Genomic DNA, 16,856 nt, shown 5'->3' with positions numbered 1-16,856 from the left:
CATTAGACCTTGTTTGCTGGAAAGATCGTCTATGATCTTTCTTTATGATTATTTTATTTTTAGACAAACGAGCGTTTTTTAATTAAATTTCATAAAAAAATATAATATGATACATTTTTTTATTAAGCTCGATGAAAAATAATTTATCCAGAAAAATATAATAACATTTCATAAAATTTTATTAAATACGACCTATATCGAAATTTCAGTATATTTTCATGAAAATTTTTCTATCAGGGTAATTGTCCAGTGTCGAGGAAGAGTCACAAATGGAAGTTAAGAGTCGCGGCACTTTTTTCTTCTTTTTTTTTTTATTTGGAGACTACATTACATGGCACGGGTGTGTATATACATACAACTGCCATTTGTACGTTTCTTCACAGTGCAAACAATCCAATTATTTCTAGTACACAGACTGCATTAAAAATTCAATATGCAAACAAGTGCGTTTCTCTATCGTATTGACATATTTTTTGAATGGACTCGTGGCGACATCTGCACGCGCGCCATCTCGACATCGTAAGTCGCAACTTCGCGTTGAGCGCGTCATCATATCACATTCGCACTCACGGTCGAAGTATAATACACTCGCGCCCGCGGTGAGCGGAGTCAGTCTTGGGCAAGATGGCCGGTCGGTCGAGTACGGCCCTTTATTACTACCTCGCGTTAATCCTCCATCTGGTCCTGCTAACCGAGTGCAATTACGGCGTGCGGTACGGTGACAGGGCGAAGCGGCTGCACGTCGCGGAGTACGATGAGCCGCGGTACAGGAAGCCGCTCACCATCGACAGGCGGAACGCGGCGGATCGGGATGACGGCGACAGCGGGGAAACGTCATTCGGCCGTACGCGCCGTGACGTACCGCCGCCGGAGAAGCACCTAAACAATAACCCAAACATCACGACGAAGGTACGTTTCCGCTCGATCGTCCGAAGGTCGCTGCGGCGGCCGTCTCCGCCGCCGCCGCCGCCGCCGCCGCCGCCGCCGTTGCGTCGCAATTCGACCGGCTGACGCAGCGGCGACGATGTTGATAATAATAATGATGATGACGATGATGATGGTATTTTCGCGAATTGTTTTCGCGTCCCCGTCGTGAACCAGAGCGACCGCAGGAAACGTCATATGACTTCCGATATTCGTGCAAATAGACGCGCGCCGCGCGATACGCCGCACGCACGCACGCACGCACGCACACGCGCACACGCGCGTAACTGCGCGTGTACGCGTACGACATCCACCCACCCTCCGCTGGCTGCTGCGTGTCGTCCTGCGGAATTTTTTCTGACGGATCGTCGCGTCGGGAGAGGCGCACAGCGCGGCCTTTGTGCGCGGCGCGCGAATAAGCCGGGGCAATAATTGCCGTATTATCTCTCTCTTCCGGAGTAAATTTAATCAATCTCGGACGAGAGAGAGATAGAGAGACGAGAGCGAGAGAGAAAGGGAGGGAGAGCGAAACAGAGCGCGCATCGCGAGCCCGCTCCGTCACTGACACGCCAAGGGGTCACTAACCGTCCCGTATATCTTCCCTCCGTTTTCTATTTTCTTCTCGTCCTTTTTCGAGGAAAACGGGTCCACGAAGTTTCCCCGAGGTTTTATAAACAGGATGACTCGTCGTCGGTGTCGTCGTTATTTTTACGTCGTTATTTTTTTACGCTCGCGTCGTTTAAAGCAATGACGACGCGCGAACTTTTCTTTTCTCTTCCGAAGGCCGCGGTTACCGATAACAATATGTACCTGCCACAATTTTTTTTTTGCGTAGTTACATATGTACGAGGTGTCCTGAAATTCGCGAATCAAGGTACTGTAGCAAGAAAGTATTGGAAAATCGAGTAATATAATTATTTCTAAATTTTCATTTCTGATGGTAATTTTTGAGCTATAAAAGTTTAAAGCTGGCCAATCACGAACTAGTTTATACAGTCGTATGTTCGTGAGTCATCAACGCTGCTGCGCCAGCGTTTAAACGCAATTTCTAATTGACTAGCTTTGAGCCCTTATATCTTAAAAACTTACTGAAATAAAAATCTGTAAATAGCTATTTTTTTTACTTCACTTTTCGAGAACTGTCTTGCTGTAGTATTTTGATTTACGAATTTTGAAACACTGTGTGTATAATTAGGGCTGGCTAAGTTAACCCTCCGTGGTCCAACCGAGGATTTGAAGAATTTTCAATTTTGAATTATTCTGCCTCAAATTTGGACATGTACAAAAAAAAAAATGATAAACGTTTCGGATCAAACAATTGTGAAATCATATTCAGAATTGTTGAAAGAATTGTATTAAAATTTTTTCAGAGTTTTTAATGATCTAGTTGGACTGTAAAGTGATGGAAAAAATGTTGGACCACGAAGAATTAAGATATTTTTTTAACTTTAAATTAAATTTAATGGCTTATAATGAAATCAACTTCGTTATTGTTGAAGAACAATAAATTAATTTGTTAAAAGTTATATTAAGAAATTTAAATTAATGCCTGCACATGGGTCGTCCGTGTTTATACGTTTCTAACGATTCGTATTTTTCATATACCTACGTGCCTAGCCCTATGCCTTTTCATACTAAAAAAAAAAAATCTTTGTGATGAAGGAAATAATTTGGTAGAGGCCTTAAAGAACATGTGAATTTTAACAGAATTTTTCGAGCATTTCAAGAGCCTCAAAATCGGGTCGAACATAAATGACCCATGTGTGCCACTCTCAGGTACTAAAAACATGTGTGCCATATGTTGCCGGTTCAAAAGTTAATGTTCAAAATCATTGTTTACATTAAATCAGAAATCCAAAAGTTTATAAAGTTAGATTATTCGAAACAATTATAACGTGGATCATCAAACAAATGTAATATGTTATTTGTAAATTAAGTTTATAAAATAACAAAGAAATATTGTTTTTCCCCTCCATGGAAATGTATTTTTCTTTTAATTTCTTATTTTACGTAGATAAATTTTTAACTCAGAGAAAATGTTAATAAATAAAAGTTGTGTTTGAAAAACAACTAGTTAAAGTTAAAAGGCTAAAAGTTATTAACTTTTTAATTTTATTATTTAACTTTTGACTTTCTAACTAACTTGCTACCCAACCCTGCATACAATACGTACGTATATGTCTTCTTTACGTCACGTTGCGGGCTTAGTCACGTTACCACATGCATATGGAAATAATAAACTTGTGTATGTACATGCACTTGACTACTTATTTTCATGATAACAAATGAAGCGCAGTTTGTCATTTGGTTGAGGCGATAAAAGAAATATTGAAATCTTCTCGACCTACGTTAGTCACTGGCTTGAATATCTGCAATGTATCATCATATTACTCTCATCTCTTTGTTCTTTTTATTCTTATTCTCTTTATTTTTATTCTTTTGATTTGGAATTTATTGTACACGTTATATCGTTTATTCATAACGCTCGTTCGATTTATCAGATAAGCATATTCTAACAGCAATTAATTGTACTGTTATGCAGTAATAATTAGACTGCTTGTTTTTGCATTACGCTCATGCATTACGCTCGATTAATATCAGGTATAACTTTTTGATTAGCACACTCGATTGCGGCTTTTCATTCGAACAACGACACGCTTTATCTCGCACCGTCCATTTTGCTTAATTGTACGTAATAAAGGAACTAGGCGGCTTTCACTTTTTAACTTGACTATGACCTTTAAACCCACATCTTTGGATTTTCCATCTTTTGGATTTTAAAACCGATTATGTAATTCTCTGCTGATACCTATGTCATTTACATTCCTGTATTTCACGTAACGTGATGATTCTTGTTGCTTATTATTCGCTGCTCCATCTAATTGCTCGTTGAGAAAAATATCCGCAGAGTAACTATCGTGTTATTCTATTAAAAAGTAATATACACGGATAATTTATATTGACGATTTAGACTTTAGACAGAACAGTCACGATTCATGAAATTATCGGAATATATAGAGATAAAAAGAAAATAAATATCTAAAATAACGGAAAAGAGATATCTCCACTTTTTGAACAGATATATTAAACGGAAACAGATATTTTTTTATTTCAAAGTAAAAACCGAACAAAAAACCAGTTTTTTTAACTAAAAAAAACTTTACCAAAATACTGAAAAATTTATGTAATTTTTTTTTCTTGATATTAATTGTTAAAACACTTATGTTATTTCAATATTATTTAATATTTTTTTGTATTTATAATTTTTGCGACCGCGCCTCTTGATAACATTTTCTCGTTAATAATTGAAAGTTAATAAATTATTAATAAATAAAAGAATTTGTATATATCTTATCGTATCTTTTTAATCAATTCATGAGTTTTTAATTTCAAATAATTAAATAAAACGCAAAAGAGATGTATTTGTTCAAGGTTGAATTCAAGCCTTGTTTTCAACAACAATCTAAATTTATTCACGCCCCGCATTGCCATTTAGTCATTGTCAATAGCTTTTGTTTACAGCAATGAATTGACAATGCTTTCATTAATAAATAAATGTCAATAAATAAATAATCAAAGAATTTCTGTATGTAATTTATCGTATCTTTCTAATTAATTCATGAATTTCTAACGATCAATTAAGTAAAACAAAAGAGATATGTTTGTTCAAGCATGAACTTTGAATTCAGTTCTTGTTTTCAACAATAATCTAAATATATCTATGTCCACCGTCAATCACTTTGGATTGTTTACAGCTGATTTAGATGAATGTAAAAACTGAATTCTAGAACAATAATATGGTATTAAATGTCAAAGGAAATACATATTCATAAAAAACTTTTAAGATCGGATAAAAAACTGTTTTTTTTACTGAGTTTTTTTTACTGAAAATTTCTTTTTTTTTTTAAGTTATTTTTATTTATGTTCCGGACATTCAGATGATTTTATTCGTAATGAATCATGATCCAGAATTTTGTCCGATCTAAATGATTGTAAATATTCGTATGTTACTTTTAGAAAGGATAATTCGATCAGACAGTTTTTTCATTGTTCTTTCCTTGCAAGAATTTATTTACACCAATGGCATTGAACATTGGCCAAAGTAATGCGATACCGACGGAACGTACGGATCGAGATTTTCCACGAATGTATTCAGTGATTCATCTCCAACATATATCCACCCAGTTACAATTACGCTTATTGAAGACATCGTATTACACGCACGTGCATCTTTTATGTCCGTCCACCAATAAATCTGATCTCCGGCAGACTATACGGCGATTATTTTATGTATTCGTCCTCTGTATATTTCTTTTATTTTATCAGCACTCCTTATCAGTTGTATCTTATCTCGATATCTCTTTATTCGTCATACCGTTCGTGGAACTTCAAGATAAATATTATTTTATTTCTGCGTTATATAAATTATCCATATCCGGACATCTTCAACGCCTTTCAGTAAAAATGCTTTGTTTCTTTGTCGTTACAGGTCAATGCTTTAAATGATTCGCATCAGCAACTGATGGTACATTGGGTCGGGGAGGGCTCCAATGTAATAATATGTCTAGCGAGGGATAGCACGCCTGTGGTACGCTACCAAGCAGGTAAATTCTCCTCCCCGGTCCATCCTAGCGCTGTGTACATCAGTTACGATTATGGTGATACGTTCGAGAATAAGACTGACTTGTTCAGGGTTTCGTCCGACCCCAATGCTCAATATGCGGTTGTAGACAAATTCACCAATCATCCTAAGTACTACCAACACGTGAGTTCCGCCTTATAAAAATACTTCTTACGAAATAAATAGCTTGATGTATTTTCTGGCGCATCTCCAATATTCATGTTTGAACGATGTTATCGAGACTTCCCTTCTTTTGCAGTGCGTCTTTGTGGACAGTATGAATAATTTAATCTTCATAACACATAATAACGGTCTAACAATCCAGAGGGTCGCCGTGCCGTTTCACCCGAATGAAGTATCGTTTTACGAATTAGATCCACGGGTACTCGTCGCACTGGATAAGGTCGATCCAGCGCGAAAGGTATAAAACTCATTATTATTTAATAATTATTTTAATTGAATATACATGCTACTATTATTGTTTTTATTTTAAAGAATTAATTATGCAAGTAATTATGCAAGAATTGTTTTTTTCTGACTTTGGAACATTCTGATTTCAGTTGTGGTTATCGACCGATCGTGGATTGGTCTGGGTACCAATTCATCAATATGTCAAAGCTTTCTTTTGGTCTCCTTATCGCGTTCTATTGGTTGAACGCACGGAACCGTCTGGATTAAATACAGTCTTGAAGTTGGATCTGCGAAATTTCCCCTGGTATCAGAGAGGGAATACTCCATTGCGAATGAGAATGTCTATACGAAAGGAATTCACCGTCGTCATTCAAAACGTTGAGGATTTCCAAATTAAAGGCGACTACATGTTCGCCACCATGAAAAATTCAAAGGTAATCGTTACGGTGCTATATATGAGCTCTTTTTGAAATTTAGAATTTAATTGCTTTTATTGATCGTTGTTTTTATTTTTATTTATTTATTTATTTTTTAGAACGGAACATCGGAACATCTGGATCTTTACGTTTCCTATAAGAATCAATCGTTTGTCCCGGTGCATTTTAACACGGAATTAGACTGTAAAGATTATCATATCGTAGACGTATCATTCAATCGAGTCTTCATCGCTGTGTCACACAGCGACACTATGAGCAATCTTTACGTGTCGGAAGTCATAGATCACGAGAAAGCCATATTTACATTGTCCCTGGAGAGCATTCTCACATTTTTCCCCAACATCACTTGGAAGGACAGTTGGTTGAAGTAAGTAACGAAATATAACGAATAACCATTTTATGAAAATAAAGTTAAAAGTTTTGCAAACTTATTATGAAAGCTGTGAAACTTGTGAAAATAAAATTATAAGTTGAAAATATAATTTTATGAATTGTCCATTATTTTCTCTTGAAATGTTCTTGACGTATTCGTGCATTTATGCAACTCTGTCTGCACACAGTGATGTAGCTGACGAGGAATTCACGGATCTATACAAGGTCGAGGGTCTTCGAGGCATATATATAGCATCGCGGGTCAAAGGCTCTCCAAAATCAAGTGCGATTGGACCGGAACATTTGGAATCGTTAATCACTTACGATCATGGTGTTACTTGGACCGCTATTAAGGCACCATCAGCGAATCACGAAGGTTACTACATTCATTGTGGAAAAGATTGCTCGTTACATTTGAGCCAGAGGTTCAGCCAGCTGTATCCGGTGACAAGATCTGTCACCATCATGAGCTCGAAATCGGCGCCTGGAATAATAATGGCCACCGGTGTGATTGGAACTAGCTTGAAGGGTCATCCTGCGCTCTATGTGTCTAAAGATGCAGGCCTTACGTGGAAACAAGTGCTGAAGGATTATTACTTCTTCAATATGGGTGATCACGGAGGTTTATTGGTGGCAGTTAAGTATTTCAAATCGCGCGGGGAGACCAGAGATATATCGTACTCGACGGACGAGGGCGAGACGTGGCAAACGTACGAGTTCAACGAAAAGATGTTACGCGTCTATGGTCTCATGACGGAGCCTGGAGAAAATACTACGGTGTTCACTATGTTTGGATCGGACAGTGGACAACATCAGTGGCTTATCATCAAAGTCGATCTACGAAATGTGTTTGAGAGGGATTGCACGGAGAACGATTACAAGTTTTGGTCTCCGTCGAGCTCCAATCTGCCTGTTATGGCCTGCGTGCTGGGACGTAAGGAAACTTACCAGAGACGCGCAGCACGTTCTAATTGCTATCAGGGCGTGAACTACGATCGACCCATAAGATTGGAGACCTGTCAGTGCGACGCTACCGATTATCAGTGCGATTACGGATTTATGCGTGTCGGGAATCCTTATCACTGTATCCGCAACAAATCCGTCACCGATTACGACCCTTACTCCGTGCCAACTACATGCGAGTCCGGTAAGTTCTACAATCGCACAAAGGGCTACGTGAAAATATCCGATGACGATTGTAGTGGTGGTCTCGCGAGGAACTTTGAGCCCGACGAGATTCCATGTCCAATGAACGAGAGACCAGAATTTCTACTGGTCGCGCAACGAGAACACATTTCACGAATTGATTTGGTAGACAATGGTAAAATGGAAACGTTACCTGTGCACGATTTAAAAAATGTTATCGCGATCGAGTTTGATATGAACAACAACTGTTTATACTGGGCAGATATTGTAAACGACACGATCGGTAGACAGTGTTTGAAGGATGGCACTAGTTATCCTGAGATTCTTGTTGAGACCGATCTGAGTTCTATCGAGGGAATGGCCTTTGACTGGGTGTCCAAAGTGCTCTATTTTGTGGACGGTGTCAAGATGAGGATACAGATAATTCGAACAGACATGTCTACCATGGGCAGAATGCGCAGGACGATATTGGGCCCGAATAATCTGCAGAAGCCACGAGGTATCGCGGTTCATCCTATGAACGGGTATATGTTCTGGACCGATTGGGCACCGGGCAATGCCTCGGTGTCTCGAGCCAACTTGGACGGCACGGATGTGAAACGATTGTTTACTAAGCCCACTGTCGAGTGGCCGAATGGAATAACGATCGATCACATCGCCGAACGTATCTACTGGGTAGATGCTCGAGCGGATTATATAGCTTCCTCGGACTTTGATGGTAAAAGATATAAGAAGATCATCGGTAATGACGGGCGTGTCTCGCATCCGTTTGCCGTCGCTGTGTTCAAGGACAACGTGTACTGGGACGACTGGAAGCAATCGATGATATTTGTCGCTAACAAAGATCACGGTGTCGGAATCAGTCCAGTGATCGACTTCCAGATCGCGGGTCTGATGGATTTGAAGATTTTTGCACACAGCGTACAGGTCGGCACGAACAAGTGCGCAACAAACCATACGTGTACACACATCTGCCTTGGTGCGCCGAATAACGACTACGTTTGTCTTTGCCCGGACGGTATGGTGATGACGGAAGGTAAATGTTTATGTCCGAATGGTATCAAGCCATACGCCAATTCGACGTGCCCGCGAATTGCCAGCACCTGCTCGTCCAATCAGTTCGCCTGCAACAACAACGTGTGTATCCCTGAGTTCTGGAAATGCGACGGTGACAACGACTGTGGCGACAACTCGGACGAGATTCACTGCAATCGAGCCACGTGCAGTCCGAATAACTTTGAATGCGACGATAACAAATGCATACCTAAATACTGGGTGTGCGACCTGGATCGTGACTGCAAGGACGGCAAGGACGAGATGAATTGTACGTACACCAATTGTACCGAAACGCAGTTCAAGTGTAACAACGGCCGCTGTATATCGCATCGTTGGCGTTGCGACGGTGAGGACGATTGCCGGGACGGCTCGGATGAACAGAACTGCACCAAGAGCGTGCAGCCGAACACGTGTCGGTCTGATGAGATCATCTGCAAGTCGGATCACTCGTGCATACCGACCTCCTGGAAGTGCGATGGCGAACCGGACTGTGAGGATGGTGCCGACGAGAAGGACTGCAATAATATGGTGTGCGAGCTATGGCAATTTCAATGCAACAATACCAAGGATAACGGACATCGATGCATATACAAGACATGGGCGTGCGACGGAGATAAGGACTGCGTTGATGGTTCCGACGAGTTTAATTGCACCTTCACTACTACGCTATCGCCGCCGCTAATCCCGATCCTGCCGACAAATTCCTGCAACGATTGGATGTTCATGTGCAACAACAAGAAATGCGTGCCCTACTGGTGGAAATGCGACAGCGTGGACGACTGCGGCGACGGTTCCGACGAGATAGGTTGCGGCACCGTGGATGGTGGTGGGGTGTTGGAACCCACGTCTCCGGTTTACACGACGCAACAATCACGCATTTGCCGCGAGCACCAGTTCCAGTGCTATAATAACGATTGCATTGAAAACTCGTGGGTGTGCGATGGCTCGAAGGACTGTCCATCCGGCGAAGACGAGCAACACTGTGCTCAGACACATATGTCATGTCGCGAAAACGATCAATTTATGTGCCGTCAAGACGGCTCGTGTGTGCCACTCTCGAGCATCTGCAACGGTATCGAGGAATGTCCAGACGGCAGCGACGAGCTCGGTTGTCACACGGATCACGAGGCGAATCCACCCGCTACACCGTCTTGCTACGTTGGTCTTTTCCCCTGTGATGAGAACCGCTGTTTCCCGCTGGCGGCTTACTGCGACGGCAATCACGATTGTTTAGATGGCTTCGACGAGAGCAATTGCGAGAAAAATAACTCTCGCGTGTATCAAGTGCTAGTGATGGGCGTGGACGAGCGTTCTGTCAACGATTCAAATCTCTTCCTCTTTTGGTGGATGCCGATACCGTCGAATGTAACATTCGAATTTTTGCCGTCGATCGCGCGGGCGACACCGGGGGCCAAGTGGAGCAACGCCAGCGAGTGGATCGAAGATACGGAGTATCAATTCAACAATCTTGATCCGTACACCAAGTATAATCTGACGGTCTATGTGAAAGTGAAGGGCCAGGCCACTGTATTTCCACCGGCGAAGTATCTGGTGGTGATGACCGGCGAGGGCGTACCATCTGAGCCATGGAACGTGACTGTGACACAGAAGAACGGCACTCGCGTGGAGGTCTCTTGGAGACCACCCATACGTCCTAACGGTCTCATCATCGGTTATCAGGGTTACATCACGCCACCGATACCGCCGATGGAGTTTAATCGGCAAAAAACCTCCGCGATCATCGACATGGCGTTCGAGGCGGGCAAAAACTATTCCTTCTGGATCGTGGCGAAGAATCGACAGTATCAGTCGGTTTCGTCGCAAGTTGCCACGCTGATGTTCGATGGTTCAGCCAATATTGACGACATCGAGGATCTCCATGTAGTGGCCACAACAAATCACTCTGTCACTCTGACATGGAAGAAGATGAAGGATGTGGACGGATATCACATCACACCAAGAGCACCACCAGCCTATCCGGCTTTGCAAACTGTCACGACCATGAACAATCTGATGGAAGTCGACAAATTGGCGCCGGGTACCAAGTATACTTTCGAGGTCGGTGCGATGAAGAAGAAGTACATCGGTAAGGTGGCCATGGTGACAGCCACGACGAATGGCACCGCGTTGCCGACGATATTGAACTTCGACGCGCAATTGGTGAAATCTCAGAGAACGACTGTCAAGCTTACTTGGGATCCTCCAAAGAGTAATAGGAAGATCAAGTGGCAATACGCTGTTTATTATGCTACCAACATGATCGAGTTCTTTAGAAGTAAGAAGTCATTTGCATTTGTAATTTTTTTTGTATACAAAGATTATTTTAATACTTTTTGTTGCTGTTTAATATTGTTTTGTTTCTTATATTTTTCCTCTAAAACATATATCTTCATTTGTGTTTTAGCTAACAGACTTGTCACCACTAATCTCACGGCTACAATCAAAGATTTGGAAGCGTGTGAATCGTACGTTTTTGCCGTTGGCGTTTTTGGCGATTATGGGGCAGGACCTTTAAATCAACCGATTGCGGTCACGACGCATTTCAACAAACGTGCACCTCCGAAGAGGTTGCGGGTAACGCCATCGCCGGATAAAAATGACAGCATAATCGTCTCGTGGAGTGCGAGTTGTCCAACAATCGACGAACCGATTAGTTACACGGCAAGTTGTTAATATTACAAAATATTTCTCCATGGAAATAACATTGTAAAAGATTTTGACGAAGTCAAGATTTTATACCTTCCGTTAGGGAAGATACTTAAATATCTTGTTTTTCTCTTACTGAGAAAAATTTGAAAATGCATATATTTTTTGTTTAGCGAGCATATTCATTGATCCTATATCTGTTTCGCAATTACAGATTTCCGTCACGGAAATGATTCTTAACAAGCAGATAGTTGTGACATTGCCGCCGACTAATGAAACTATTATGAAGCACACGTTCCATTCTATCAAATACGGCGGGAAGTACAGTATTACGATAGCTACAGATGTCGAAAATGCTATAGCCACGTCACCATTTATCTATATAGCACCGCCGATCAAACCGCCTCATCAACTTACAGTCCTACATGACAATAAGGAATACTTGATTTATTGGCAAGAACCAGATTTGCCGGAGAACATCCGGAAAGATACCGATCGATACTATGAAATTTTAGTAGCCGAGGGATCGAGAATGATAAATGAGTCGACTGCTAAAGTCTTATTGGCTAAAGATCCGCCGCCTTATCGTTACAAAGACGCTAAAACGGATACGATTTATACCTTTGCTGCGCGTTTGGTCACGAACGAGGGATACCAAAGTCCATTGAGCGAAACTTGGAGTACGCAAATTTCAGGTGAAATAACATTTCTTTCCAAAGTGAAAAGCCTCTGAATACGCTTTGATAATAAGCCCTTCTCCTTTTTATTTAATGCAGGATCGCAATTCCCAGTGATAATGAATACGTCGAGCATATTATCCCTCGCTATACCGATCTGTCTGGTCGTCATAGCGCTCGGTGCTGCGCTTGCGTTCTTTATCATTCGACATAGGAGGCTATCCAACAGCTTTACACAATTCGCCAATAGCCATTACGACACGAGACGGGGACAAGCCACTTTCCCCGGCACGACAGATAGTTTAGGTAAGTGCTATCTTGCATTTGAGAAATAGGGGAAAAGGTAAGAACGAGGGTAAGAACGATGCAAAATTATCTATAGGAAAAAAAAGTCGACGAAGGTTTCTTTTTTTTTTTACAGAAGAAGAAGACAGTCCGGTAATCCGAGGCTTTTCAGATGATGAACCGCTCGTAATTGCATGAATACCATATATATATATGTATAAACAGAATATTTACGTACTAGGAAAAAAGATGTGCCAAGACACTATTAATATGAAAATTTCGAATATAGGTCAAGCTTTATGATGGAAAGAAAAGCTTTTATGAAAGTGTGACTGAATACCTGACTATAATTGTATTTGCGCTGTTGCAATTAATGATTATTGATCGGTAAAGGCTGCTTAGAGCGCTTACATGAGAGCTTTTCGCGCCATACGGTACGTTGTAGAAATATATGGTATACATGTACATCACGAATGAGCGGAGTGACTACTTGTCGTCGTAATTGGAGAGATGCCAGTGCATCTCAAACTTGAGTGTAAACAAATCAAGACGATTGTAAGATCGCAAGTGTGGCTTTACCGTCTAGCGTGAGGATAAACGCCAATCGATAAAATGGCAGTTTGTATATATAGTAAATATTTTTTATGGATTGATTGTGAGACTTTTGAGGTGACACATTTGCATTTTTAATATTGTATTTATATGATCATGTATGTGTGAAGAAAGCATTTTGAGTCCGTATTCAAATTTGTTGATGCGAAAGTAAGGTATCGACGACCGGGACGAACTTTTTATTAAAAACTGTTTTAATAAATACCCACAGAGGCCATACATTTTTTTCGTATAGCAAGTATATGACCAAAGTATAACGCTTTCCTCTAATGCCGCATTTATAAGAGATATATTAATCTCATCTGTTCATAGAATAGGTTTCTATAGCTTATTTGAGCTCTTTAGCTCGTTAATTGTCTTAAAGAGGTATGATTTGAATAATCCAAAATGTTTTGATCTGTTTAAAAATTATATATTATTTAAAGTACAACTAATATTAAAATGTGTAATTTTATTTTATTTTTTAATTCAACTTTATTATAGTTTTTAGTTTTTTTTTATATATAAGTAAAAATTTAATGGAAATACGTTTATGAACTAGAGATGACTTTTGATGAACTTCTTCGCATGCCATACGCTTGTCAGCGTGTACGTTATCTTTTCTGCATATAACTGTAAATGAACTAGAGAAATACAATAGAAAATTTGGCAATGTTCCAGTCTTGAGGCTTTCGTGGCCATTGTTGTTGTTAACCGAGAGGGTTTCCGGATGGATGCCACATGCGTGTTGGGCACTTTGCCAAAGTGCCCAACACGCACGTGGTATCCATCCGAAAACCCTCTCGGTTAACAATTTGGCAATGTTGTTGAAAAAAGACTTTAAAAATTATTACTAAAATATTAATTAACAAAGATTTTAAGTTTGATAAGCATTGAAATATACGATGATTTGCGGAAATCATTGATACATTATAGGTTAATTGTTTAATTGTATAATCACATCCGACATTTTTAATAGCAAGAATGTGCAAAATTAAGAATTTGCATAATCAAATCTTATTAACGGTCATCAAAAACATTTTATTAATATAATTTTACACAATTAAAACTAATGGTGATTTTAGGAAATCTAAATATATGCTAACATTTTCATAATTATTATGTTTTCAATAATATTAGTTGCTTTTTACTGAGATCTGAATCATACCTCCTTAAGTAACTTTTTATAATCGTCCCGATTCAAATTTTATATCAAACGCGATGCGGTATTAAAAAGTTTTTATAAGCGAGTTTTAATCTCGATAAAAGAGGGAAATTTGACCCTCATAAAAAAAGTGTGCTACAATTATTGCGATTTTTGAATACAATGCTATGAATTTTTTATCTGTAAGTACACAGAAAAAGTTATATTTGATAAATAATTGTGTACGATTAAAGTAAATAACATTATTTTATTTCTTATGTTAAAAAAAAATAGCAGAATATTCTCTCTAGCAAAGATCGAATGTTTTTAGTTAGGATTAGGAGAGGTTTACAAACAAAACGATGAGAAGGCAGCAGATTCTAATGATGTTTCCAGTGCGAATAAGATAGTAACGACGTCGTGAATTTTAGATCATTGTAAATAATGTTTAAATATTTAAGCGCGTGAATTTTCACCGCTTAATTCTTGTTGGAATATCCATAAAAGACATTTATGATTAAATCTCGCGGTCAGTTTATATTTTTATGTCGGAATAGTCCAAGATTCCAGGCTTACTCGCGATTTTCTCGCTGTGACGAGAAAAAACCATCGATTTGGCAGAATCTTTTATTGTACATGATACACACCTACACATACGTACACACAAGCGATTATTTTTACCGCGGAGTCTAGAGATAAGGTGGATTGTATTTTTTATTAATTAATCGTCCTTTTTGCCTCTTCTCTTCTCAAACGAAAAAAAATGTGATGTGCTACGAGTTTCCAAAAATATTTGTGAGTCGAGTTCGATCGCTCTTTATTCGAGTCAATATCGAGAAACGTGTTAAGCAGTTTAAACGGATAGAAGAACCGCCGGCATTGAAAAAAGCGAGACGTTCTTACATGTGTGTCCTGTGACATTATGAAATTGTGAATTAATCTAAATCGTCATAGCGAGATTGTAATTCGCATTTTTCCTATTGCACAGCATACTGATATCTCGCTTTTTTTTGACGACGGCAGATGAAAAGACAACGTTTACAGTATTAGTATGGATTGGTTCGTTTCCTTTGTACGGCGTAGTTGACGCCAGGAAATAACCTGCCGAAGTGAATTAATTGTAAAGATAAGGCTCCTTTGCTGGTATTTGACGCAATTTCGCGCACGACCCGACAACGGTTTTTCTTCTTTCCTTCTTTTTCGCTCCATGTCGTTACATGTTGGAGGAAAAAATACTAATGAAAATGTCGATGTTTTTAAATACGTGTTACGCGGCTACATAATCAATATTGTTGGCACAACTGTATTGCACTAATAATAATAACAACGTTTGATTTGATCTCAAATGATGAATATTATTATGTAATTTGAAAATATTTTACAATGATATTGATTATGTATAAGCTGCAAGAACGACGAGAATAGAAGAGAGTAGCTGATTCACATGTAAATGTCAAAAGTTATAACGCCACAAGAGAGACAGTGATATATAATATATATACATATATATATAATATATTTACATGTAAATAAATAAATTTAAGGCACAGAATATTGTCATTTAACTCTTTTCGTTTCTCTTTACAAATTTCTTTTGATACCTTAGCATTTCTTATGTCGCACACGTTACATTATCTATTATTTTTTTACTAATAATTTTAATCGAGATGTAATTCTTTACTTTACTGCTTATTTTTCCTATTTAATTAAAACTTATTTTACATTTATTTCTCGATGAGCTTTTTAATTTTGATTTTTTATTAGAAACCATTTACATTCAACGTTTTAATAACTACAGAAACGATTGACACTCAATATTTTAACTTTGACGGACAAATTTATTTTAAATAGTAAATTTTGTTGATCTTATTCATTGTTTTTTTTTTTATGTGAGATATAACGTCCCTTTTAAAAGATATTTATCATTCTGTCAAATTGACAAATTCTGGCATGATGTAGCGGATGTTCCGGGCCATGTCTTAATCGTTGAAAAGTGGAACGGTAAAAATAATGGTTTCGTTTATTCATGACAAGCCCATCTCGTCTAAGGGAGGTGAAAGACTTCCGTTACCATTCTAAAAGGCAATTTGGGAGTTTGTGACCCGTTACCTCATTAAGCAAACAGCATGAAACAGGAAATTCAACACCATCCTCTTCGCACTTTAATTCTTGTATTGTTACGCAAATGCGGTCAAATTCCGCGACCGCATCTTCAACGCCTGATTACATTCAACGATTATTACAGTGTATAATTATCTTAAATTAAACATGTATATATGTTATGTATATAAAATTATTTGTACACTCAGAGAATATTTATTAAAATCAAAAAATTTTACTCGATTAAAAAAATATATTTATTTGTGTACTCCTAACTAAATATTAATTCAAAATGGATTAATACATTTTATTAATTAAAAGATATTTTTTCAAAGTAATTTAATAATTCCAACAAAAAGACGAGAATGTTAAGAGCACCAAAAAATATTTAGTTCGTTAAAAAGTTTTTTTTATTAAATTTAAAAGAATAATGTTTAAAATAAAAT

General features: G+C 38.7%; 1 protein-coding gene across 1 annotated transcript; it reads left to right on the top strand.

Moving 5' to 3' along the window:
• Positions 1-583: 583 nt before the first annotated feature.
• Positions 584-15,875, top strand: LOC105207954 (sortilin-related receptor). The gene is made up of 10 exons (XM_011177648.3): positions 584-909; positions 5,414-5,689; positions 5,805-5,966; positions 6,106-6,390; positions 6,492-6,760; positions 6,954-11,242; positions 11,372-11,628; positions 11,828-12,308; positions 12,390-12,596; positions 12,712-15,875. Exons 1-10 carry the CDS (start codon positions 625-627, stop codon positions 12,771-12,773), a joined length of 6,573 nt encoding a protein of 2,190 aa, XP_011175950.1. The 5' UTR covers positions 584-624; the 3' UTR covers positions 12,774-15,875.
• Positions 15,876-16,856: the final 981 nt, after the last annotated feature.

Source organism: Solenopsis invicta, chromosome 8 (assembly GCF_016802725.1).
Source record: "Solenopsis invicta isolate M01_SB chromosome 8, UNIL_Sinv_3.0, whole genome shotgun sequence".
Lineage (NCBI taxonomy): Eukaryota > Metazoa > Arthropoda > Insecta > Hymenoptera > Formicidae > Solenopsis > Solenopsis invicta.
Note: the sequence above shows the minus strand (reverse complement) of the source record. Positions and strands in the feature narration are given on the sequence as shown.

What these genes read in the sequence shown, in the direction of transcription:
- LOC105207954 (XM_011177648.3), top strand. Translation starts at nt 625, where the DNA reads ATGGCCGGTCGGTCGAGTACGGCCCTTTATTACTACCTCGCGTTAATC. An exon ending in AGGTCGATCCAGCGCGAAAG is followed by an intron (nt 5,967 to 6,105) that starts GTATAAAACTCA and finishes TTCTGATTTCAG; the next exon opens with TTGTGGTTATCGACCGATCG. An exon ending in TTGGAGTACGCAAATTTCAG is followed by an intron (nt 12,309 to 12,389) that starts GTGAAATAACAT and finishes TATTTAATGCAG; the next exon opens with GATCGCAATTCCCAGTGATA.